This window comes from Pecten maximus, chromosome 6, assembly GCF_902652985.1.
Source record: "Pecten maximus chromosome 6, xPecMax1.1, whole genome shotgun sequence".
Taxonomy (NCBI): domain Eukaryota; kingdom Metazoa; phylum Mollusca; class Bivalvia; order Pectinida; family Pectinidae; genus Pecten; species Pecten maximus.
Genome location: NC_047020.1, coordinates 23,893,398 through 23,920,947, shown reverse-complemented (window position 1 = coordinate 23,920,947; position 27,550 = coordinate 23,893,398). Strand labels below are relative to the sequence as shown.

The following is a 27,550-nucleotide window of genomic DNA, read 5'->3' as shown; positions in this document are numbered from 1 at the left end:
CCCCCAAGGATGTTCCTGACCAAATTTGGTTCAAATTCATTAATAACTTTATGACTAGTAGCGATTTAAAGGATTAACCCTATTTCCCCTATTTGGCCCTGCCCCTCAGGCCCCTGGGGTTCAAAGTAAAAATTTATACAAACTATGTTCACCTTCTGCCAAGGATGTTCCTGACCAAATTTGGTTCAAATTCATTTATAACTTTATGACTAGTAGCAATTTAAAGGAGTAACCCTATTTCCCCTATTTGGCCCCGCCCCTCAGGCCCCTGGGGGTTCAGAGTAAAAATTTATACAAACTATGTTCCCCTTCTGCCAAGGATGTTACTGACCAAATTTGGTTCAAATTCATTAATAACTTTATGACTAGTAGCGATTTAAAGGAGTAACCCTATTTCCCCTATTTGGCCCCGCCCTCAGGTCCCTGGGGGTTCAGAGTAAAAATGTATACAAACTCTGTTCCCCTTCTGCCAAGGATGTTCCTGACCAAATTTGGTTCAAATTCATTAATAACTTTATGACTAGTAGCAATTTAAAGGAGTAACCCTATTTCCCCTATTTGGCCCCGCCCCTCAGGCCCCTGGGGGTTTAGAGTAAAAATTTATACAAACTCTGTTCCCTTTCTGCCAAGGATGTTACTGACCAAATTTGGTTCAAATTCATTCATAACTTTATGACTAGTAGCGATTTAAAGGATTAACCCTATTTCCCCTATTTGGCCCCACCCCTCAGGCCCCTGGGGGTTCAGAGTAAAAATTTATACAAACTCTGTTCACCTTCTGCCAAGGATGTTCCTGACCAAATTTGGTTCAAATTCATTCATAACTTTATGACTAGTAGCGATTTAAAGGAGTAACCCTATTTCCCATATTTGGCCCCGCCCCTCAGGTCCCTGGGGGTTCAGAGTAAAAATTTATACAAACTATGTTCCCCTTCTGCAAAGGATGTTCCTGACCAAATTTGGTTCAAATTCATTCATAACTTTATGACTAGTAGCGATTTAAAGGAGTAACCCTATTTCCCCTATTTTGCCCCACCCCTCAGGCCCCTGGATGTTCAGAGTAAAAATTTATACAAACTCTGTTCCCTTTCTGCCAAGGATGTTACTGACCAAATTTGGTTCAAATTCATTTATAACTTTATGACTAGTAGCGATTTAAAGGAGTAACCCTATTTCCCCTATTTGGCCCCGCCCCTCAGGCCCCTGAGGGTTCAGAGTAAAAATTTATACAAACTCTGTTCACTTTCTGCCAAGGATGTTCCTGACCAAATTTGGTTCAAATTCATTCATAACTTTATGACTAGTAGCGATTTAAAGGATTAACCCTATTTTCCCTATTGGCCCCGCCCCTCAGGCCCCTGGGGGTTCAGAGTAAAAATGTATACGCACTCTGTTCCCCTTCCCTCAAGGATGTTCCTGACCAAATTTGGTGAAAATCCATTCAATACTTTATGACTAGTAGCAATTTAAAGAAAAAGTTGACGGACGACGGACGCTGCACCATGGCATAAGCTCACCGGCCCTTCGAGCCAGGTGAGCTAAAAATTGGAAAGCATTTAAAGTTAAACAAATTGAAGCACGATTAACTAGAGAATGTCTTTAAGACATAAATGCTAAATGCCCCACTCAGTCACTGCCACTTGACACTCCCAAATAGTTTGGTGAGGTCACATGATGATGACATCAACAGTTCCTTAGATCAGCTATAGTTACATAGCGCCGGGATGGAATGGGACAGGACGGGATGTGACGGGATGGAATGGGACAGAACGGGATGCGAAGCGATGGGCAAGACTGGATGGGCCGTGAGGGGACGGGACGGACATGGGTAACAATAATATGATGGCGAGGGTATGAAAAGAGTGATTACCATCCTATGAAACCACTGATGATATACTGTATGTGTATAGGCAATGTTGCCAACTCACCTGACTTCCCCAGGTTGACATGTTTTATTAGATCAGCCAGAGTTAATAAACCCCATTGACCCAATAGGTTTTCAAATAACCCACGTTTTAGATTCAAGCCCTGAGATGACCTGGATTTGCAAACAGTTCATAATGCCTGTCCAAACAACTCAGTTCCGAGCGAAAAGACATTGTCACAGCAAATATTTCTGTCTATAGATGGGTCCAATGACTTGCAAAATGATCTGAAGCTCTGTATACTGTATGTTGGCCATGGTCAGCCACCCTGGATTCTAGACCAACCCAAAAAATAACAACACTTGGTCATGACCATCTCAGTATCATTTCAGGCAAGTTTGAGATGAAACCTACAGCTGGAACTTGAGAAGAAGTTTGATCACATATTAAAGACAGTGGAAAACAAAAGAGGAAACACAATGGCGGTATGTAGGTCATCCTGACCAAATCTTAACACAGTACAATTACCACAGGAATTTAAAATCTTTAACCCTTTTTGTGACATTCTTAAGATGACCTTTAACCTCTATCTGACTTACCTGTGTAGGAATAGTTCACAATGGCTACCATGGCATCTGGGTCGACATCGTTGATTTTTATTTCTTCCATAGTTGCTTCCCTTACATCGTTGGTAAACATGGCAGCAAAGTAATCGGACGCTGCACTGAGAACAAGTCTGTGTGCCGGAATACGTTTGTTTCCAACTAACAAAACAACATCACACAGTTGTCGCTTAGAAACGTAGCCCTCCATTTTCTTCATCATCCTCTCAGCATGGTTCATCGAGTGGAAGCAGTCAGGCACATCCTCCATTCTAGTGGTGGGGAACGTAGCAGCATAGGTCTGATGGACCAAGTACCTACAAAAACAACAGAAATGGTTACTAAACAACGGATACTGACGGTTCTAGTGGTGGGGAACGTAGCAACATAGGTCTGATGAACCAAGTACCTACAAAAACAACAGGAATGGTTACTAAACAACGGATAGTCATGGTTCTAGTGGTAGGGACGTAGCAACATAGGTCTGATGGACCAAGTACCTACAAAAACAACAGGAATGGTTACTAAACAACGGATAGTCATGGTTCTAGTGGTAGGGACGTAGCAGCATAGGTCTGATGGACCAAGTACCTACAAAAACAACAGAAATGGTTACTAAACAACGGATACTGACGGTTCTAGTGGTGGGGACGTAGTAGCATAGGTCTGATGGACCAAGTACCTACAAAAACAACAGGAATGGTTACTAAACAACGGATACTGACGGTTCTAGTGGTGGGGACGTAGCAACATAGGTCTGATGGACTAAGTACCTACAAAAACAACAGGAATGGTTACTAAACAACGGATAGTCATGGTTCTAGTGGTAGGGACGTAGCAACATAGGTCTGATGGACCAAGTACCTATGAAAACAATAAGAATGACCATTAAACAATGGGTGGTAATGATTCTACAGGAATACCAGTTATGATTATCAAACAATTTGAATAGTGGTGGCCTTCATGGTGGGAATTATTGCAGCACAGGTCTGATGGACCAATGCCAGTACCTACAGAAACAATAACAATGGCTATATAACATTGAGTGATGGCCCTGGTGGTCGGGAATATATAGCTGGAAATGTCTGAATTAGGTTAAAGGAACAACATCAATAGTTACTAAGCAAAACATGAATTTCTAAAAAGAATTTAAGTTATGTATAATTGTGTGTCTATCTTTTGTGCCAATCAGGTGACTCTCAATTAAACATGATATATCTATAACACAGTCGATGAACCTACATCATAAACATTTATAATTGATCCCCATGGTCAGACCTAGCATAACGTACTTCAGGAAATGATACACTTACACATGTAGAATTGTCATGGTCAGACCTAGCATAATGTACTTCAGGAAATGATACACTTACACATGTAGAATTGTGACGGTTGTACAGAAATTGATTTGCCTGCACTGTCCCTATGTCTGTGATTCCACATAAACCACTGTCCCTGCAGTATTTATATACATGACTTGCATTTTGATGTACATGTTAAAAGCAATTTGAGCAGTGCATGTAATTGTAATAATTGGTTTTACAGCTGAATTATTTCTATTGTGCTAACAATTTTGTCAGCGAAATATTTCTTTACATAAGCATCATAGGGAAGGTCAATAACTTCCTCATCCTTTATACTAATTCTTCTTTTACTTCCCATTTTCTCGTCTCCTATCTCACAACGTGTAACTTTTCTAGAATTTTTCAGGCAGGTCCAGAACTCTATTTCTAAAATAAGTCCCAATACTAGGATATAGTAGCTTTGGCACAGTACTCTAAATTGGAGTTCCACAGGAAAATAAAAATCGGTCCAGAACTCAAATATCCAAGTCACAAAAATCATTGACAACAATTCAATATCTCCTTCCCTTATATATCCTTATTTTTCTTTTTTCTTTCTAATGCATTCTCCTCCCCTTTCCATCATCTTTATCTGGCCTTCTCTCTCTCTGTTCCTCCCCTTTTTTATTTCCCGTATATCCTTTAGACATGTTTTCTTCATACCTCTACTTTTACTGACCTCATTTTCTGGTAGAGTGATACCTTTTACAGCTAAAGAGATATGGCATCATATACAGTGATACCTGTTATAGCTGAAGAGATATGACATCTCGTACAGTGATACCTGTTATAGCTGAAGAGATATGACATCTCGTACAGTGATACCTGTTATAGCTGAAGAGATCTGACATCTCGTACAGTGATACCTGTTATAGCTGAAGAGATATGACATCTTGTACAGTGATACCTGTTACAGATGAAGAGATATATGACATCTCGTAAAGTGATACCTGTTACAGATGAAGAGATATATGACATCTCGTAAAGTGATACCTGTTACAGATGAAGAGATATGACATGTCGTACAGTGATACTGTTACAGCTGAAGAGATATGACATCTCATACAGTGATACCTGTTATAGCTGAAGAGATATGACGTCTCGTACAGTGATAGCTGTTATAGCTGAAGAGATATGACATCTCGTACAGTGATACCTGTTACAGATGAAGAGATATGACATCTCGTACAGTGATACCTTTTACAGCTGAAGAGATATGACATCTCGTACAGTGATACGTTTTACAGCTGAAGAGATATGACATCTCGTACAGTGATACTGTTATAGCTGAAGAGATATGACATCATGTACAGTCATATCTGTTACAGATAAGAGATTTTTACAAACACTTAAAAGAAAATTAATTTACAGGAATGCTGCAATCAGCCGACCTTGGCATTTCTTAAGGCATCTGAAGTACACAGCAACGATGTAGAAAATGTACTGAACACGGCCAAATGAAAGACCACACACTTTGTACTGGTAATTGAGTATATACATGTACTCTTGAACAGGATGTTTAGATTCACAGTAAACAAAGAACAATGAACAATATAAACAATTACATAAAGCTGGTTTCTTATCATATACAATTACACATGGTAGATCCCCAGTAAGTACTAGTATATACTGCTGTTTTACCAGCATGATTAATCAACACTGCAACTTTAACTTTGAAATTTTCTAGACATCTGGCTTAGTCAAGAAATAAAATGTAACATGTACAGGGGCTTAAATTATCCTACTTATTTACAGATAACATGGTAGACAACTATACATCAGCTTATGTAGGGTCTGTACAAACAAAATGGGTTTAGATTATATTAAATTGGACATGTACAATTACACAATCACAAAGGCACCTCCACAGTGAAAATTGACAATTTTTTGAGACATGAAACGACATGTATATTCGTACATGTAAAAGTGTTCACAAAGGTGCAAATTAAATTCTTGCTCAAATTAAGCTGGCACCATTGTACCAGGCATTAAAGTGAGTTTTAATAATTATTCAAGTTGCCCTACAATGATTTTTATGCATTTATGTAGTTATATACACCTACAAACATGTCTGTATTGAGCTATACTTACAGGTACATCAGACAGCCACTTGATATTACTCATCAGCCAGATCATCTGATTGATTTGGTAAACTCACACCTCCCAGATTCTACTATTATTAGTCACATGGTTATTTTCAATATAAATAAGTCACAGTTACCAGGTTATACTTTATATGGACAAAAATAAATATAAATACCCTGTTCTAATGCAGAAAATCCAGTCATCATCCTTTTTTTGTCCCACTCTTCATCTGGGTAATTTTCACAACCACTTTTATTATATATATCATACATCCAGGTTAATTTACTATGTGTATTGATACCTTAGTCATGCACTGACAAGGGCCCATTAAAAAGTGTGTCCACTGTACTTATACAGCACTTCAACTTTGAATCATAAGAGAAATTACTCGACAGAAATGAGATTTGTCTGTCTCGAGAAAGCTTGGCACCTTTTCAACTCGACACCTATAGTAACCACAGTATTTCGTGATTCATTGGCACGTATAGGTGTCCTACCTACCCCTCAACTATACTGTTGGCAGTAACCTCGACTTATAACTCTCTCTAATGCCTATAAAATTAACTCACATATACCACATCACAGTCAGAAAATGAATATGTGCATACATATCAGCTTCATAATACTTACAAAATGTCAAAAAAAACGAAATCTATGGTTAAAGAGTTTTTCATCTGATAAATATTAATTACAAAAGGGTTCATTTTATATAATTACCCAAACATAATGATATTGTTGGTTATATATAAACAACTTATGTAACTGTTCCATGTTCAATGTCTGTATGTGATCGTTTGTAATTTACTTGTGTCTTTATAAAGAGGCCGACTGCCTCAAAAATTCGACAATTTAATGATAATGTAAGGTGGATAATCATACCTTGGTAAATATGGTCAATAACTTGATGTGTCGGTATAGATCACACAGGGTTTAGAGACATAATAGCAAGTGATGACTACTTAGTCAATGACTCCATGTTTTACCAGCGATGTCGTTAAAATCAGGTGTCCACTCCATCGGATATCAGTCTGCACGGACATCCTTTAAAAGCCTCTTTTCCTTTATTAATAAATTTTAATTTCAACCGAGATACATCAAGCAAGCCACCAACGGAGATAATTGAAATGGATGAATTGATTAAAAATACAATACTTTGTGATTAAATATATTGATCAGTTTCTAAAAAACTCTCAGGGGACTTCAAAGGTATAACACAGTTGACAATATTTATGATGATTGGCCTAAGTGATGACAATGGAACTGAGCCATGTCGCCATGACAAAGGGCTTCCGTAACTGTTGCAGCTGCTGTTGTGACGAGTTTTGTAGTGTCTATATTTCCCCATCAATAGCCCCTCCCTCCATGTCCCGCACCTAATTAGCCAGCTTTGCTAACTACAGCATTTAAAAATGCTAATTTTTGTCCTATATATTACAGACAGACTGAAACATGTACTTTTTTAAAGAACTTGTTATTGAAATTGTTTTCACTCGATCTCTAATCTACCAGATGTGATATCACGTAGTATTTAAAAAAAAAAAAAAAAAAAAATAATTTAAAAGTTCATTTTATTCTGTGGGTCTTGTGGTCGATAAGTGAAGTAACAAAATATGATTATACTTGTAAAATCAATATAGTACGAAGTTTGAAGTCAGTCTTGACCTGTAGAAAATGACCGCTCTTCAGGAGCAACCCATCACATTGACAAGTACTTTGGAGTCAAATATAACAAATATAGTCTTTTATATATCATGACTGATCACAACTTTATAGATTTTTAAACTGTACAAGGAATTGTGACCTTATTAATTATATTATATACATAAATTGACATGTCAAATGTCAGTATGTAGATTGCCTTTTTCACTATCATTTGACACCTTAACAATGAACTTGTCTTATTGATTAAAGCAAGCATCATAACATTTTCGAGGTATACAACCATTGTACATGAAGGATGTTCATGAATTTTAAACGCATAATCAGTATTTCACAAACATGAAATGCTGAAATATTTAGGAGGCTGCCAGACTTCCGAGCTCATGTCTATCATGTCTATTGTAAAGCCAAGCCATAGGGTTCGGGAGATGATTGCCAGTTCAATGCATGAACAGTTCCTCTTGAACCTATATACACCCAACTCACTAAATCATTTAGAACTACTTGTCCTGAGTATAATGTCTAGGTTTCAGCTACTGGGTGGATATCCAAAAACCTGTTATTATTTCTTTTAATATTCTATGTATAATCAAATAATGAAATTTGTCTTATCAGACAGTCTGTGAGACAATAAAAGTAAATTTACCATCTTAATCTATAACATAAATCTGTCCAATCATATAATCATGTAACAGTCATTCTGAAAGTGGTCAAGTGTGGTATTTGACCAATGATGCTAGATCAAAGAGGAGCAACCACATAAGTGTTAGTTGAATTAACAAGGCTGGAAAGGTGGCATTGGCAACCAGTCAATTAGTGGATGTGGTGGCTGAATTAACAAGCTTGAGACAGAGGCAACCAATTGTTAAATTAGTGGTGGCTGAATTAACAAGGCTGGAGACAGGGGCAACAACTCCATAATTGGTTGCTGAATAAAAAAAACCCACTTGAGACAGGGGCAACCAAGCGATAAGTGGTTTCTGAAATAACAAGCTTGAGACAGGGGCAACCATTTGATTAGTGTTGTCTGGATTAACAAGGCTGGAGACAGGGGAAACAACTCAATTATTGGTTGCTAAATGAACAATGCTTGAGAAAGGGGCAACCACTCAATTAGTGGTTGCTAAATTAACAAAAGCTTGAAATAGAGGCAACCAGTCGATTAGTGGTTGTAAATTAACAAAAGCTTGAGATAGAGGCTTGAGATTGAGGCAACCATTTGATTAGTGATGGCTGAATTAACAAGGCTGGAGACAGAAGCAACCACTCAATTAGTGGTGGCTGAAATAACAAGGCTGGAGACAGAGGGAACCATTCAATAAGTGGTTGCTGGATTAACAAGGCTGGAGACAGAGGGAACCATTCAATAAGTGGTTGCTGGATTAACAAGGCTGGAGACAGAGGGAACCATTCAATTAGTGGTTGCTGGATTAACAAGGCTGGAGACAGAGGGAACCATTCAATTAGTGGTTGCTGGATTAACAAGGCTGGAGACAGAGGGAACCATTCAATAAGTAGTTGTTGGATTAACAAGGCTGGAGACAGAGGGAACCATTCAATTAGTGGTTGCTGGATTAACAAGGCTGGAGACAGAGGGAACCATTCAATTAGTGGTTGCTGGATTAACAAGGCTGGAGACAGAGGGAACCATTCAATAAGTAGTTGCTGGATTAACAAGGCTGGAGACAGAGGGAACCATTCAATTAGTGGTTGCTGGATTAACAAGGCTGGAGACAGAGGGAACCATTCAATTAGTGGTTGCTGGATTAACAAGGCTGGAGACAGAGGGAACCATTCAATTAGTGGTTGCTGGATTAACAAGGCTGGAGACAGAGGGAACCATTCAATAAGTAGTTGCTGGATTAACAAGGCTGGAGACAGAGGGAACCATTCAATTAGTGGTTGCTGGATTAACAAGGCTGGAGACAGAGGGAACCATTCAATTAGTGGTTGCTGGATTAACAAGGCTGGAGACAGAGGGAACCATTCAATTAGTGGTTGCTGGATTAACAAGGCTGGAGACAGAGGGAACCATTCAATTAGTGGTTGCTGGATTAACAACGCTGGAGACAGAGGGAACCATTCAATAAGTAGTTGCTGGATTAACAAGGCTGGAGACAGAGGGAACCATTCAATTAGTGGTTGCTGGATTAACAAGGCTGGAGACAGAGGGAACCATTCAATAAGTGGTTGCTGGATTAACAAGGCTGGAGACAAAGGGAACCATTCAATCAGTGGTTGCTGGATTAACAAGGCTGGAGACAGGGACAACCGGTTGATAATTAGTGGTAGCTGAATTAACAAAGCCTGAGACAGGGGCAATCATTTGAATAGTGTTGAGTCAGGTGGCTGGATAGGGCCAACCAGATCAGCAGTGGATGGATTTACAAGTCTAGATAGATGTTGAGACAATTAGTAGTGACTATACATATTAAGGAGGCCTGGTGGCCAGTTAAATACAGGAGGCTTGATAGTGGGGACTGGATCATAACAGTTAAGCTGTTAACAAATGTTCTGAACCCAAAATATTTCATGCTGAACAAAATGTCAACCATGGCATTTAAGTTATCATGTTAACGTTGAAGCAATTAATTTATAAGGTGTGTGTATAGTAACAAAGACCTATACAAATTATCTAATGCAATTTTTTTTTCTACATGAACAATTCATATATGTATGTTCTCTTATTCAGCTAGCTACATTAGCAGATACATGAGATGACTACATCAGATGATCAGTTTAGGCCTATATCATTTAGTCCTCTCCAGTATCATTATAGGCATTACAGAATAATAACCGATCTTGACAACCAACATTAATGTTAGATAGAAATATGATGGTTTATGGAAGGCTCACCAGAAATTTGATTATCATACCAATATATACAAATGTATGTGTATATTAACTATTGACACAAAAAATAAACTTTTAATTTTAAAACTAATTTCTCATATAATTGATAATTCTAAACAAATTCTCCAGATTGATTTATACATTTTGATTAAATATTTACAATCAATATTTAATGACCATGGTGTATTATTAGCAAGACAGTTCTCAGACAATTCATTTATCAGCAAAGAACAATTCATTTTATCACAAAGAACAATTCATTTTATCACAATGAACAATTCATTTATCATAAAAGTGAGTCTTCAGTCCTGTTACATCAGTGAAAATTGATTACCATGTACTAAAATGTCGGTAACACAAATTCCCCTAATAATGATCATCATTATTTCATGGTTTTGACATGTTTGACATTTAAAAAGGTTCACCTAAAGGCTATTTGTCTCAAAGATGAGCTTCAAGAAAATTGTGTTTCCCGACCTTTGTGTGACACACTGCCAATGCATCTTTAATCTAGAAAATTGTTATTCTGGTTCAATATTGCTTCACAATGGAGATCTGGCTATATAGATAATCCAGTCACACTCCTCCAGTCTATCAAAATGAAGTACTGGACTGCTGAACAAGACAATTGGTTTACAGGGAAAGGGCTGTTGTGGCCCTGTAACACTGGGTGGAGGGATAAAGGGAGAGCTGGATTGTCTTGCTGAATCATATGATTAGAAGGCTTCAATACTTTTGTGCACATTGTTCAAAGTGAATACAAAAACATTTTTTAATAAAACCTGATTTTTTTACTCACAGCTTCAGAATTCTGGATTTAATGAATTTAAGCTTTTGTCTTTAGGAAAAAATAGCTGTATCAGGTTTTAACCTTTTATTTATTTTTTAAATTACCAGGTAAATTCAAATAAAATGTGTTCAATCTTTTGTCTTTAGAAAAAAAGACAGTGTGATTTTTTAACATGAATAGCACTCAGATAAAACATAACGCTGCAAAAAAAATTCTTAAAACACATTAAAGCTGTAAAGAAATTGTATCTTACCTGTAATAGTACTTAGAGATGTGGGCCATAATCCCTTCATAACACACAAACAACTCCAAACACATCAACCAGAAGAAGAGTGGTTTAAAAACTTTTAACAAATTAATCTCCGGAGCAGAGAGCACATGGAAGCAAAAGAGTCCTGCTATGACAACATCACAGTCATAGACTGGTGATATCCTCAATCAGGCTCCGCAATGTTTACATCTGTGTCTAGGCACATCAATATCACCTAGCCCATGTGCTCATTATCCACACTGTACACGACCTGAGGTGTAAATTGCGGGTGGTGTGAAGAGTTAATTAATTTCCTGTAATTAGTAAAGATTAATCTGTATACATAGGCTCCTGTTTAAACAATGGGTTCTGTCTACATGTGTTTTGTCTGATACACTGCCGATTACACTCACGATGCTGCCTCTACAGTCGATCTTCCCACACCATCATCCCTACACTGTTGCTCGAAGCTCCAGCCTCTGTACCAAGCAATCACCTGTCATGTGTGACACAATGACACAATAGCTTCTAGGCGTCATGTTTGACTGCCTTCTCCCAATATAATGCTGCATTTTACAAACCCTCCCACAGAGAGGAATAAGGCTGATCCCTACAAGCTGTGGCCAACTTTGTATTCTTAACAATGCATCGTATTTGTCATTACAATGCTTTCATCTTACATATGCTACCCAAATCAATATATTTTATGTGATTTCACTCAAATATGATCATTATTTTCTTTTTGTGGAGTGGTATCACCTGTACTGGGACTGCTGTACCAGTATACATATTGGGTCCTGTTCCCCAAGCTATCTATATAAATTAGTAATTCACAGCATAATTAGTCGACAAACATTGACAACATATTTAATGATACGAAAACATTTCATACTTGAAATTCTTTCCCTTAGAATTTTCTCTATAAGTAGACATTTTCTAAATTCCACATTTGACAGCTATCTGTCATCCTTTTTTAAACTTATATAAAAAGTGGTGTTTTTTTTTATCCTGATCACTTTTATTTTTATAATTTCTAATCTAAAATGATAAATCTATCTTCAATTTAAAACTTTGCAAACAAAATAGTATTCTGTTTTAAAAAAAAAATACATTTATAATTTATATATGATGATATTTACATTAATTTTATATTTTTATGAAGGCAGAAAACAAGCTCACCTTTATATAGAGACCAAATATTTTTCCATTGAAATTATTTGAATCAAATTTTCCAAAGAATGTTTTTTTTTTATTGAAAGTGCATGAGTTTGATATGAGAATACTGCAGGTGAAGAATGAGTTTTACGATATGTACATACTGTAGGATTATACTCATGATCTTTGACACAGACATACCCATTGAATTATCAATTAGAACTAAATAATGTCTAAATAAAAAACTTGACCCTATCTCATCTCATCTCAACTCCAAAATAATATGGGGATGGGGCTTGAGGGAAAGGAAGAAAACAGAACCCATTATTTCACACCATTATTTCACAAAGCCTTTGTACAGGAGGGACAAAAGAGGCTGCCTTTCTCCACCTTTATCCTTTCTGATGCAGATGCTTCAAATCATTTTTTTTTTTTTTTTTTCAAATAATCCTAGCTTTCTGTAACAAGCTTTCAAGTCCCACCATTGTTTAAAGAGGATTGGCATTAAAGATATCTTATCACTTATGTACATATTGTAGAAGCAATGCAGTCACCATGTTGTATTTCACCAATGATGAGGAGGAATGAGGAAGGTCAGGCCTACATAGGAGGCTGTGGTTGGAAGGTCAGGCCTACAGGAGGCTGTGGTTGAAAGACATGGTGAGAACCAATGCTTCTTTGAGTACATAACCTTAGACAAAGTTTACACAAACAAAATTTGAAGGCCGAGATTCTGATAACAGCTCTAATGTAACTGGAAGCTTGCCTCGGGCTTCCATCATGGTAGAAGTGGATGTGAATAAATGTCAAATCCATCTGTGATGCCATCATCTCACATAACCATGAACTTTTTTCTTTTTTCATTACTGTTATCTTTACATTCATACAGCATAAAATGAATTAACGTTCAGTTTGCTACTCCTCTTAGAATACTTTTTGGCCGATTCCAATCCATATGCTGCAATTGCAAATTGTGTATACCCGACAGCATCTATACTCTGAAGGGAATAATTTTGTAACAAATTAATTGCAAAAAAGGTATATGTAGAAGAATCTAACAGTGTCTTCAGTAATACCAAATATATTTCACGAGTGTGGCTAATATTTGATATTTTTCACGAGTGCATGGAATGAAAAATATCAAACTTTAGCCACACAAGTGAAATATATTTGGTATTACTGAAGATACTGTTAGATATTCTGTTTATTACATTTTATAGAAAAACATATACACATAGCAATCTCTGCCAGAATTCATTGCGGTCCCCTAGCTGTCAAAGGCTCACAAATTAAATGGACACCAAATCGTGACGTTATGTATTCTATCTTGCATTATGACGTCATATAACATGACAGAGCTAGAGCTATATGCAAATTTTAATTTTCCCCATTGTCGTTTGTAAGCAGTTTTCTGATTGGTCAAATCAGAAAAAGTTATATTTTAGTGAAAAACATCAGAAAAGTTGATATAAGCATAAATGTGATAATGTGCATACAAACAGTTATGATAGGTACATGTATTTGTTTAACCAATCATGACCACCACTTCATTTCAAAATACAATTAACCTTCTCCAATTTCACTACATCAGTATACGTAGAGAATATGTAAATATAAACTAAGGGTGCATAACTCTAATTAAAACTCCAAATAAACCTGAAAACAAGCTTGTCTCTTATCAAATTATGTCTTGTCAACAAAGGGTCGACACATAATTTGATCTAGCGTGTCTTTGCTGACCAACATTTTATATTTCTGTATCTTTATCTTTCTGTAGGCGACTTAAATTAATTACCAGTAATTAATAAATAAGTGCATTGCCCCTTCTAACCACTTGCATCATGCAGACAATTATGAATTTTAATCCCAGCTTGCACCACAAAAATCATGAAGACACCCAGAAGGACAAAACACTATATGATGCAGTTTTACATATGTTTCACACCTAATTCCATTACACATAAATGCAGTTCCCATATAGCTATCCATATATACCACTTACAAATCTAAGCTGGCTCCAGTGGAAATTCTGCACACGTGTGTACAGAACACAACACACGTTTAGCTCTATATAAACTAGAGTTCATATCGACACTCCACATCAACTCAATCAAAACATTCCATTTTGCCCTGGTTGAATGTTCAAAAACACTTGCTTCTTGCATTGCAGGGAGAATTTCAAAGGCTATAAAATGCAACAAAAACTGTTAACAAACTGCTCTCCTTGTCTACACCACAAAGTGTTTTTCACATCGTTTTGGGACCATTCACAAACACAGCATTCAGTGTAGATCTTTTCCTACTCTGTACACACCATTAAATCAGCTGGTCTGCTGTTTGTGTAGCTATAATCAAGTACATGTATATAGGTAACTGTCTAGTGCTGGTTTTATCTTGTGAATTTTAATTAAGGAATTATAAAGCCCTATAACTGTATTTCTACCATTATCAGGAAGATAATGCTGTTTATTATGATAATTACAAATTGCATATTTAGTAATTAAATGCAGTTTTCTATCATATGATTTACATTTTACCTCCTTATATAATGAATATTAAGGAAATATTTGTAGTTATATGCTTGTAATTTATCTTTAACTTCCTTTAGCTCTATGGATTTTTCTAAACAAAAACTATATGTTGATTAGTGGTGTAACAATGGATGCAATAGATCGCAGAGTGGTGCATTGATGCCTCGTCTATTCTTGATTTGTATCGTGATACTTGAAACTATACATCGATCCCTACCCATTAAATTAATCCTGTAGCCTGTACCACTCGTTCCTATCTAACACCCATACTTAACTGACCATATATATAGCTGTGTTCTAATTAAAGGACGCATTAAACAATACAAAACCCTTAAAATAATACAAAACCCTTAAAACAATACGAAACCCTTATAATGATACAAAACCTATTCAACACAATTTTGGCCTTTTTCCTCAACTTTCTCACATTGTCTATCTTACAATATAACTCTCTGCTGTGAACAAATTTCTCATTGATTTTAGTCCTGTAAGTATGATTTTAAAATTTGTGTTGTGGGGCAATTATGAACATCACATAAATAAGAATTATCTCCCCTTGAACCCTGTTGTAATAATCGGCTTACCTGGGTTCTCCTTCTCGCGTTGTGTGGTTTTCTGGTGCATACAACCTGTAAACATATAAAGAAAATATGTCATGATGGCAAGAAAGTTGGAACTAAAGTTGGAACTAATTAGTTATCACTACCCTAATTAATTATTAATTACATTGTATCACTGACAAACAGGCTCAGGTTATTCCATTTCTGTCCATTTCAACGTGTGCAGCATTACAGTAACCACAGGGGTTTTCTACATGATCAGGAGAATTCACTTGCCACACCTGTGCGTATCCACATCCACAACAGTGGTTATAAGTAGATAAAACCAGTTCCATATAATACGTTGTGAAATGATTAAAGTTAAATTTCTTTTATCACATATGCATGTACTGTATGTATGATGAATTTTTTTTTTTTTTTTAAATAACATTAAATGACTAAGTATATGAGTCTCATTTGTAAGTTAAAACGGACATTCTGTTCACAAGCTTAAGATACATATATAATAGCACATGTACAAGCAGCCTGCTGTGACTTGTAGGCAATATATATAATTGGAGCTTGTCCTTATCACCATATATATTGTTGCTCTAAAATGTGGGTTGCTGTATATAACTTCGCAATGTGCATCAAGCGTACAATTTAAAACTTATATCTAATTTAACACAAGACTTAACATGTACATTCAAATTTATAGTATTTTGGGGCTTTCCCATTTTGCTTTTTTTCTTTAACAGATAATCCATCAATAAGTGATCAAATAAACAAAACACAAGAGAAGTGTTGAAATGTAATGTCTTTTTCTGGTGGATAACAGAATACTCAATTTAGTTCTCAATGTGATTCTTGGTATACCATTCAGATAATATACCGACTTAGAAAACCAGTAATTAAAATTATACTGGTAGTTGACAATAGACATATAAAGAACACTGTCATTGAACTGAGGGAGTTGTGCATGAGGTAGTTAATCGCTGTGAAAGGTTCTAGAGGATTATAATTTGATGAGAATCCATACACTGCCATATGCTCACCATTAATGTGTATTCGTAAATTTGTCTTTCCAGACCGTGTTTATTGCTAAAATAAAGATTAATGAGTGCCATTAAATATATTTACGTCTATTTTGTTGCATATTGTTTTGATTTTTAAGATTTGTTTTAATATTGTATCTTTACTGGATATCTAGTGTCCCTGCTAGATAACGTCCATGAAATGTCGATTGATGGGTATAAACGTATCGTCTGGTATCGCGGTCGACAGATGTTCACCCTTCTATCTATATTTTATGAAAGTCAGTTCACAACACACATCGGCCTATTTATCAAATGTATAAATAAATCCCATGTATAGACAAACGGTAGAGAACAGCTGGGCAAGCATGTCAGGAGAACCAAACAGTAGAACTCGGAGTTGTAAACCCCAAAAGTTGGCGTTGATAACGACCCAGACATTTTTGTGGGACGATATATTTACATACCTGTGGTGGTCGTCTGGTAAAGGTAGCAATTCGTGTGCATCCATTGTTATATTGTCATCATGGCATGGCCAATTATTCCTATTTAAACTCTACTTATAAACTTTAAAACTGTGCACTTCCTTCCGGAAGTGGTGTATTCTCCATTGTGCTGTAAACAAAGCTAGGCCCCTTTACCAGGCCCCGGACTCGGTACACACTAGATTTGACTAGGTGAATTTTAGTATTAACGCGGGTAGTTTTAAATTCCATAATAATCCTTACTCAGAAAATGAATAAACAATTAAATTGAAGGTACCCGAAACATAATTATATAAAATAATGATATTCTCCATACAAAGAAATTGTATAAATATACAATGTATGTACATTGTGTACAATGTATAACCAGAGACACACATATATATGTCTCTGGTATAACAATGTTGGTTTTATCATATCAGAGAGTTATGCATGAGGTTGTGTACATATACATATACATATTGAAGTTGAACACAATGCATGTTGATATTGTCTTAATATACAATTGTTCATTTGTGAGTAAGATGTACAATGTATATTATATTATGTGAATTTGGAAAAGAAAACAGAAAGTATGATATAAAATATATATTGTTATTCATAGTACAACGTTTTGTTCTGTTTTTTAAAGGTTCACATACTTGCGATAGCAAATAGGTCACTGGCATAGATAATAGTTTGTTTATTGGCCTCCAGTAGGGCAGTTTCTAAAATAGTGTTAAAATTTAATCTAATCATGTTATTTACTAGAAATCTAGAAAATACTTAATTTACTCAGTGGTATAGACAAATTTCTATGTCGTTGTGGGGAGCTGGTCTTCTAATATCTAATAAACTCTTGAAAACTGAAATTTGTCTAAAATATGAAGGAATTACCGTAACTAAAAAAATGCAAGAAAAAAAAGAAGGGAAAAAATAATATATACCCAGCTAGCTGTTTTGAAGGCGTATTTTTGACATTCAGCATGAAATCTGATCACCCTTTATTCGCAGTACAGAATAATAACACAAAACACAGGATGTACAGTACCGGTAATTATTAAAAAGACATTATATTGGTAATTTTACTTTTCAATTTACTTCTTATCGGGGAAACTTAAAATTACATGTACACGGCTGTAATCAGGAGATATGTACCTCGAAAAGTAGTTTTATTACATTCTGCTGTATAACTGTGTCAGGTACACTGGTAAATAAATTGAAACAAATTGAAAGAGAATAATTTAAACAAATTGAATTGAAACCAAATGAAAGAGAATAAAGTTAACACAAAGTCTAGGAGGAAGCAATTAGATTCAGTTGTGTGGCACCATCGACTAACCCAGAATCTAAACAAGCTCTCTTCAGAGAATGTGTACAGAAATTGATGTGATGTCGGAGTTGTATATCTTACCTGATTTTTCTCTAAACAGATTTCTCACTGTGGCTCTGATTGACTTAATACCCCCTGTAAACCTTAACCTCTGTGCTGCCCCTACCACCTCCTCCTACCCCAACCCTTTACCTTTTCCTGTATTTTTTATGTGCCAGGTAAGAAACAGAGGAGCCAGTGGACCACCCATGCTGTCGTTTTACAGAATCTAATTAAATGTTTTACAGGATGACTCAAACACTAAGAGCGCTCTTGATTGTATTTATTGGAACAAAGTTGATGTGCCAGAAACAAGTTTATATACAAGCAATCTTGTCACAATTAATTTTAGGCTGAATCCTCACAGGAGAGGTACAGGTGGGCCACGATTCAGATTGTTTTCGTTTGATAGACGTTTGGGTTTACTCCCAAGGATTAAAATACATGGCTCTTCTAGATTTACACAACATGTCAGAGAATCGGTTATCAGAAATTTGTTCACATTTGTCCAAGATACAGTTTTTTTCTGTCATGATCTGATTGGTTTGATATCAAACAGGATGATTCAGATGATAAATAAACATGACATGGTTTCCTAGCACATGGAAAATATTTCTTCCTTAATTAAACATTATGTTAAATCTCTGTAAAGTAACCATCCCCTCTCTGCTAGCCCCAACAAGCAACTACAAGGAAATGATTTAGAATTTAGAACAATTGTTTCAGAAATACACATCCACATATATCAGCAGACTTTTCTACATCAATCAAGATTTTGATTTAACATCCAATTCAAAGAAAAGATTATATTTTTGTTATGGAATCAATTTTCATGAATCAATGGACAAAACTTACAATATATATCAGCAGATTTTCTGGTTTTATGGTATAAACTTTATTGGATTTAAATGCATCTGTATTATATATTGTAGGAGACAAATCCATTTTCCACAAGAATTTCCAGAAAGTAAATGGAGCTGAGCAGGTTCCTATAAACCATCAATACACTATATACACACCACTATGCTAGTGGCAAGACCAGCATGGAAATTAGTCTCTATTGGGCATTTGTTGTAAATTGGTCATATCTGTTTCCATGGAGACCTGTATTTCTCTGATAGAAATTGATCATCAGTTCATTTCTCTTGCTGGTAGATTAAAAACAGAACATACAGAACTTGTTTAGGATTTCCATAAACATCCAGAGATTTCCCAGGCTTACCAGAGCTTTTTGGTCTAATATCATCTGATAGAGATGAATCGAAGGCTTAGGGGAATCAGTATATACATGTATTATTGACCAGTCCAACCTTGCTATCAATCGGTCAGTGTGTTATTATGAAAACCACTCTGGCCAGTAACAAGCACCTCATTGGTCATTAGTCTATGTATCAACATCCACAAATGACCATTTTGAAGTATTGGTCATTCCTATGTGTTCATCATGATTACTGTTGGACATCAATAACAGATTTCAGACCACCCTCCCTGTAACCAAGTGCTCCTTTAAAATTTGATTTACATGCTGGAGGAGGTGTGTAAGAGTTCTGTTATTCTGGTTTGCAATAATCAAACCCACACCATTTTATAATGTACCAACATTATTTGAGTTGGGTGGAAAAGAGAAAAACATGTTTTTAAAAAAAAGAAGTTATGATGACTTCAGTGGTTGAAGTCCAGAATATCAACCACTTAACAATCAAAACTCAGAGTAAGTATAGCATACCCATTTGTTTTCTTTCATATATTCCACTTAAACACAGAATAGAGACATACGAGGAAGATCTGTTAAAATATTACCTGTCTAAAAGGAACACCTGACGATGACACACATATATATATACAAGGCCACCCTGAAGTCAGAATACAACTATACAACCAGAATACAACCAGTATATATCTCAGTCCCTTATAAGATGACCTGTGTAAAAGGACATCATGAAGATATGACCTGTAGGTTTTGTGACCTGTGTATAAGGACCACCTGGAGACATGACTGTAGTATAATGAACTATCTATAAGGACCACCTGGATACACCTGCATGGTATATGCATGACTATAATGTGATGACCTGTTTGTAAAGAACACATAAAGATACTGTTGGTATGGTGACCTGTGTATAAGGACCACCTGGATATATGACTATAATGTGAGGACCTGTTTGTAAAGAACACATAAAGATACTGTTGGTATGGTGACCTGTGTATAAGGACCACCTGGATATATGACTGTAGTATAATGACCTGCCTATATGGAACACAGGAAGATACTGCTAGCATGGTGACCTGTCTATAAGGACTACCTGGATATATGACTGTTACAAGGTATGATGACCTCTATAATAGAGTCACACATCTATTTAAAAAACTGCTTTTGTATACCTGGTATTTCTCTTTCTGCTAGTAAACATCTTTATGAACAGATTGAATACATATGTAAGATCTTGCCAAAATATCTAATAATGATAAAAGATTCACAAACAATACAACATTTGAAAATTTATATATATTGTATATTCTCAATACTGTTCTCTTTGGGTTTTGTTTTATGTGAAATCCTTTAATTCTTGTTTATTACACACAATCTTTTTTAATTCTCTTAAGGCTGTAATTATACTATGTGTGTACAATGTAATGTGGTTTGTGTACTGTAGATCCTCATTAGTCTAAACACTTTGATTTGTATATACAATAGAATCAAATAATTCAGGGCACTTTATTTTTACATTGTAGTCTCGTTAATGAGTCTAGGGACGGAGCTGTGCATGCAGTATCAGATTTGTTTTCAGCACCAGAAATATATTTTAATCTTCTTAATCTACCTGGCACCACATTTCAGCAACATTACAGATTATCAGATAAAGATCAACACTTCCCTAAGATTTTGGCACACAGAATAATTCAGCAATCGCAAAGGAGATCTTCAGACAGATTCCTGACAAGGTGTTTATCAGGATATTTATAGTTCCCCATAAACTAGCTTCTATTTCATTGTGTAGGTATAGACACATTTATGATATAGTATATCAAGGTTTTACTGTATACAGACAAGGGACACAATCAAGGTTTAGCTGTATATACACAAGGGACATAATCAAGGTTTTACTGTTCACAGACAAGGGACATAATCAAGGTTTTACTGTTCACAGACAAGGGACATAATCAAGGTTTTACTGTAAACACACAAGGGACAAAATCAAGGTTTTACTGTTCACAGACAAGGGACATAATCAAGGTTTTACTGTAAACACACAAGGGACAAAATCAAGGTTTTACTGTTCACAGACAAGGGAAATAATCAATGTTTTACTGTATATACACAAGGGACATAATCGAGGGTTAACTGTATACAGACACAGGACATAATCAAGGGTTAACTGTATACAGACAAGGGACATAATCAAGGGTTTACTGTATACAGACACGGGACATAATCAAGGGTTTACTGTTCACAGACAAGGGAAATAATCAAGGGTTAACTGTATACAGACACGGGACATAATCAAGGGTTAACTGTATACAGACAAGGGACATAATCAAGGGTTTACTGTATACAGACAAGGGACAAAATCAAGGTTTTACTGTTCACAGACAAGGGAAATAATCTAGGTTTAACTGTATATTCACAAGGGACATAATCAAGGTTTTACTGTATACACACAAGGGACATAATCAAGGTTTTACTGTTCACAGACATGGGAAATAATCAAGGTTTTACTGTAAACACACAAGGGACAAAATCAAGGTTTACTGTATATACACAAGGGACATAATCAAGGTTTTACTGTATACACACAAGGGACATAATCAAGGTTTACTGTATACACTCAAGGGACATACTCAAGGGTTTACTGTATACACACAAGGGACATAATGAAGGTTTAACTGTATACACACAAGGGACATAATCAAGGTTTTACTGTATACACACAAGGGACATAATCAAGGTTTTACTGTATACACACAAGGGACAAAATCAAGGTTTACTGTATACACACAAGGGACATAATCAAGGTTTTACTGTATACACACAAGGGTCATAATCAAGGGTTTACTGTATACAGACACGGGACATAATCAAGGGTTTACTGTTCACAGACAAGGGAAATAATCAAGGGTTAACTGTATACAGACACGGGACATAATCAAGGGTTAACTGTATACAGACAAGGGACATAATCAAGGGTTTACTGTATACAGACAAGGGACAAAATCAAGGTTTTACTGTTCACAGACAAGGGAAATAATCTAGGTTTAACTGTATATTCACAAGGGACATAATCAAGGTTTTACTGTATACACACAAGGGACATAATCAAGGTTTTACTGTTCACAGACATGGGAAATAATCAAGGTTTTACTGTAAACACACAAGGGACAAAATCAAGGTTTACTGTATATACACAAGGGACATAATCAAGGTTTTACTGTATACACACAAGGGACATAATCAAGGTTTACTGTATACACTCAAGGGACATACTCAAGGGTTTACTGTATACACACAAGGGACATAATGAAGGTTTAACTGTATACACACAAGGGACATAATCAAGGTTTTACTGTATACACACAAGGGACATAATCAAGGGTTTACTGTATACACACAAGGGACATAATCAAGGTTTACTGTATACGCACAAGGGACATAATCAAGGTTTTACTGTATACACACAAGGGACAAAATCAAGGTTTACTGTATACACACAAGGGACATAATCAAGGTTTTACTGTATACACACAAGGGTCATAATCAAGGTTTTACTGTATACACACAAGGGACATAATCAAGGTTTTACTGTATACACACAAGGGACATAATCAAGGTTTTACTGTATACACACAAGGGACATAATCAAGGTTTTACTGTATACACACAAGGGACATAATCAAGGTTTTACTGTATATACTGTAGCAATATAACTCAACAGACAGATTACCTATGGTTAGTAACTGAATCTGTGGTTATTCTTCTGTTTTTTCTAGATTATTCTGATGATAATGTTTTACATACATGGGTCATATTACCCAGTTCAGTCAAACACTGAAGTCTAAAAAACTACAAATTACCTTTTATCAGGACAAAACTTAAGTACATAATGGGTTTTTTTTTAACTTTAACACAACAACTGTAAGACTGCAGTTGGCTGTTATTTTTCAAACATATCGCAAAAAGTTGATATTGAAATAACTACACTGAGACAACTAGTTTTAGATTTCACGATAAGTTAACATGGACCTATTTACATATCATCACTTACCTTACGTACACACAAATCAATCATCATCTTGTTTTGAAAAAGCTTGATTTTGTAAACTGTCCAACACTTTGGAATCAAAACAAGAAATAAATTCCCATGTTAAAGGTATTTTGCTGACACAGGAAGGAAAAAACTACATTTGAAAATCAATTTCTCACGGTACCAGCATGATGAAATGTTTTGGAGAGGAGCAGAGATAGAGAGCACTCCCTGCCTCTGTAGTGCTACTGGATGTGGGACTGGGCTAGATAAATACAGAGAATGTTGATTCCAATAACATGTGCCTACTGTATAGGTATATGGGTACTTGACCCGACCTAGCTTTGTGCAGGGCTATACACCTATCATTACCTACCTACACCTGCTACAAGCTTTCCCTGTGTTAACAGAGGTCAGTCTTGTCGACTCCTGAAGCATTGAAGCATTTTCCTTGTCAGCAAAACTCTGATGCTATCTTGTCTTCTGCTCCATACACCAATACACATCTCTCTCTGTTGTATGTGTAAGATCTAGCAAAGCTAATTGGTAGCTTCTTATATTTGATGTTAAATGATCAAGTTAAAGGCATCTTCTGTTTTAATTGATATAACTATATTATGTGTAATGAAAACAAGAGACCCAGATGGCCTGCATCGTTCACCTGGATATTTCGTAATCATTGCAAAATATTCTCATTTAACTTATTAAATTTTAAAAATATTTTCATACTTTTTGAGCTGCCTCTTCCAAAAATGGTTCAAACCAAATGTTGACCAAATCCTGTCATTCAAAAAGAAGATGAAGGATTTTTAAGAATTTGCATGTTTCCTCTATACTGTGTCACTCTTTTTTCAGGGAATCCACTTTTCATTTATACAGTCTTGAATCTCATTTGCCAAATAATGGTCAAGACCAAATTTTATCAAAATTCATTCAATTGTTCAGGGCTAGTGACAATTTAAAGGATTTACCTCTAGTTCCGTTATTGGGCCCAAGTGTTCAGACCAGATTTCATCAAAATCCATTCAGTTGTAGTAAATTAAAGGATTTATCTCTTTTTTCCCTTTTTGGCCACGCCCCTTTCTTCGCTCAATAATGCTCCAGAACAAATACATCAAAATCCATTCAATCAGATTGACCTCTATTTGCAGAGTCCCGCCCCTCCATTCTGGGGAGCCACACCCTCTGTTTATACAACATTGCAAATTTGATCTCCTTTGCTGGATAATGCATCAGACAATTAATTTCATCAAAATCAGTTCAGGCATTCAGGACCAGTAGTGATTAAAGGAAGTGTTGACAGATGACACAGATCAGATGACGGACACCAAACTATGCCAAAAGCTCATCAGCTGATCAGGTGAGCTTTAAATTGAATAAAACCCTTTTTTTACCATGAATATTTTATGAGAAATGCGATTTTGGTATTTTGAAAATCAGTAAATGTTTATTATCAGTATGATAATAATGAGTTTATTATCAGTACAATGATAATGAGTTGACAGAAAATCAATATCTCCTTAATTACAATTATGACAGTGAAAATAAAACAATGTATGGTATTTTTTAAATTCATTTATTCACCTTGAGAGTCGTTTACCAAAAAACTAGACAATATTCTTTTCAGGTAAATATTGTAGATTCTATAACTTTACTAATTTGAGGTGGCTTGTTCTTATGAGGTAAGAATTGTTCACCTCAAAATCTTAAAAATGAAAAATACTTTCAGAGAACATGTCTTCCTCCATAGAACTTTTACCTAATTATTTTCTCTGTATAATTGGTGTGTTCCTATCTAGGCCAGTCGTTTTTACTGTTTTAATCATAATAAATTCATTCAGTCATGTAAAATGCTATTGTAGAATTACACACACGTTGATATGTGATGATGTAACATTCATTAGTCTAATGCTCCAGTATTAGTCCTAATGCCTGTTTTATACAGCCACAATCTTTTCTAGAATAATTTATGATCCTTTAGTTAATTAATACAGCACTACAGATAATGCTTATAGTGTACTGTAGGAAACTTTAATCAGCTTGTTCATTAGTAACGCATATCTCTTCATCTTAACTGGTAAAATATACCACAGACACCTCTCTTTATCTTAACTGGTAAAATATACCACAGACACCTCTCTTTATCTTACCTAATAAAATATACCACAGACACATCTCTTCATCTTAACTGGTAAAAAATACCACAGACACCTCTCTTTATCTTAACTGGTAAAATATACCACAGACACATCTCTTTATCTTAACTGGTAAAATATACCACAGACACATATCTTTATCTTACCTGGTAAAATATACCACAGACACATCTCTTTATCTTACCTGGTAAAATATACCACAGACACCTCTCTTTATCTTACCTAATAAAAAATACCACAGACACCTCTCTTTATCTTAACTGGTAAAATATACCACAGACACATCTCTTTATCTTAACTGGTAAAATATACCACAGACACATCTCTTCATCTTACCTGGTAAAATATACCACAGACACATCTCTTTATCTTACCTGGTAAAATATACCACAGACACCTCTCTTTATCTTACCTAATAAAATATACCACAGACACATCTCTTTATCTTACCTGGTAAAATATACCACAGACACATCTCTTCATCTTACCTGATAAAATATACCACAGACACATCTCTTTATCTTAACTGGTAAAATATACCACAGACACATCTCTTCATCTTACCTGGTAAAATATACCACAGACACATCTCTTCATCTTACCTGATAAAATATACCACAGACACATCTCTTTATCTTAACTGGTAAAATATACCACAGACACCTCTCTTCATCTTACCTGGTAAAATATACCACAGACACATCTCTTCATCTTACCTGATAAAATATACCACAGACACATCTCTTTATCTTAACTGGTAAAATATACCACAGACACCTCTCTTCATCTTACCTGGTAAAATATACCACAAACACATCTCTTCATCTTACCTGATAAAATATACCACAGACACCTCTCTTCATCTTAACTGGTAAAATATACCACAGACACATCTCTTTATCTTAACTGGTAAAATATACCACAGACACCTCTCTTTATCTTAACTGGTAAAATATACCACAGACACATCTCTTTATCTTACCTGGTAAAATATACCACAGACACCTCTCTTCATCTTAACTGGTAAAATATACCACAGACACCTCTCTTTATCTTACCTGGTAAAATATACCACAGACACATCTCTTCATCTTAACTGGTAAAATATACCACAGACACATTTCTTCATCTACCAAAAATAAACCCAGACCTCTTTTATCTTAAAGGTAAAAAAAACCACAACACTCTCTTCTTTACCTATAAAAAAACCACAACACCTCTCTTTATCTTAACTGGGAAAAAAACCACAGCCATCCTTTTCTTTCCCGGTAAAAACCACAGAACCCCTTTTACTTTCCTGGGAAAATTACCACAGAACCTCTCTTATCTTAAGGTAAAAAATACCCGAACACCTCTCTTACCTGATAAAATTAAAACCCAGACCATCTCTTCATCTTTAATGGTAAAATTACCCCAGACAAATTTTTTTTTTATCATAACTGGGAAATACCCCAGAACCTCTCTTTATTTAAATGGGAAAATTACCACGCCATCTTTTTTTAAAGGTGTTTCTTGGTACCTTTTATTTAAAAGGTTTTTTTCGTAGGTGTTTTTATTTTCCTTGATTTTAAAAGGGGTTTTTTCTGTAGGTGCTGTTTTTACCCGGTTTTTA

The 27,550-nt window shown here is 35.6% G+C and overlaps 1 protein-coding gene across 2 annotated transcripts in view; it reads right to left on the bottom strand.

Moving 5' to 3' along the window:
- Positions 1–27,550, bottom strand: part of LOC117329300 (kelch-like protein 5) — an 83,704-nt gene that overhangs the window by 37,830 nt on the left and 18,324 nt on the right. The window contains exons 1-3 of one of the 2 annotated variants that reach the window (XM_033887187.1): positions 17,174–17,316; positions 15,718–15,762; positions 2,465–2,784 (exon numbers count right to left, since the gene is read on the bottom strand). In XM_033887187.1, coding sequence (XP_033743078.1) covers positions 2,465–2,784; positions 15,718–15,762; positions 17,174–17,217 — 409 coding nt within the window. In that variant the 5' untranslated portion in view covers positions 17,218–17,316. Of the gene's footprint in view, positions 1–2,464; positions 2,785–15,717; positions 15,763–17,173; positions 17,317–27,550 lie in introns of those variants that run through there. The other variant, XM_033887186.1, reaches the window with a different exon arrangement.